This window comes from Eimeria necatrix, genomic scaffold (assembly GCF_000499385.1).
Source record: "Eimeria necatrix Houghton genomic scaffold, Enh_scaff1607, whole genome shotgun sequence".
Lineage (NCBI taxonomy): Eukaryota > Apicomplexa > Conoidasida > Eucoccidiorida > Eimeriidae > Eimeria > Eimeria necatrix.
This window is the reverse complement of record NW_013652304.1, coordinates 1-606: the sequence shown is the minus strand read 5'-3', so window position 1 is coordinate 606 and position 606 is coordinate 1. Positions and strand designations below refer to the sequence as shown.

General features: G+C 61.1%; 1 protein-coding gene across 1 annotated transcript; it reads right to left on the bottom strand.

Annotated features, from left to right (window-relative positions):
- Positions 1-217: 217 nt before the first annotated feature.
- ENH_00018390 (CMGC kinase, Dyrk family, putative) lies at positions 218-387 on the bottom strand (the record flags this gene model as incomplete). The annotated part of the gene is made up of 1 exon (XM_013579324.1): positions 218-387. A coding segment is annotated over one exon (170 nt), but the record flags the coding sequence as incomplete, so codon positions are not given.
- Between the last annotated feature and the right edge of the window lie 219 nt (positions 388-606).

Here is a 606-nt window from a genome sequence, read left to right as displayed (position 1 = left end):
GCAGCAGCAGCAGCAGCAGCAGCAGCAGCAGCAGCAGCAGCAGCGCAACTGTCTCCGCTTCTCTCTTTGCTGTCTCCTCACAACGGGCCAAGCTGCTTCTCCCTAAACTTCTGCTGCTGCTGCTGCTGCTCTTGCTGCTGCTGCTCTTGCTGCTGCTTTGCAGCAGCAGCAGCTGCAGCTGCTGCTGCTGCTGCTGCTGCTGCTGCTGCTGCTGCTGCTAGGGCCTGGCAGCAGGGTCTGCGAAGTGAATGGTCTCCTTGACGAAGGGGTGCTGCAGCGCCTCGTCGGGAGTGAGTCTCTTTTGGGGGTCCAAAATTAAACACTTTTCAATCAAGTCTCCAAACTGCTTCATCTTCTTCCGCAGGAAGTTCGCCTTCGGGCTGTTCCCTGCAGCAGCAGCAGCAGCAGCAGCAGCAGCAGCAGATGTGCATGTAGATCCTGCTGCGCTGCTGCTGCTGGTCGTGCTGCTGCTGCGGCAGCAGCAGCAGCACAACCAGCAGCAGCAGCGCAGCGCAACCAGCACCAGCAGCAGCACCCCCTCCCCCACCCCCAGCAGCAGGTGTAGATCCCGCTGCTGCTGCTGCGTCTGCTGCTGCTGCACGACGA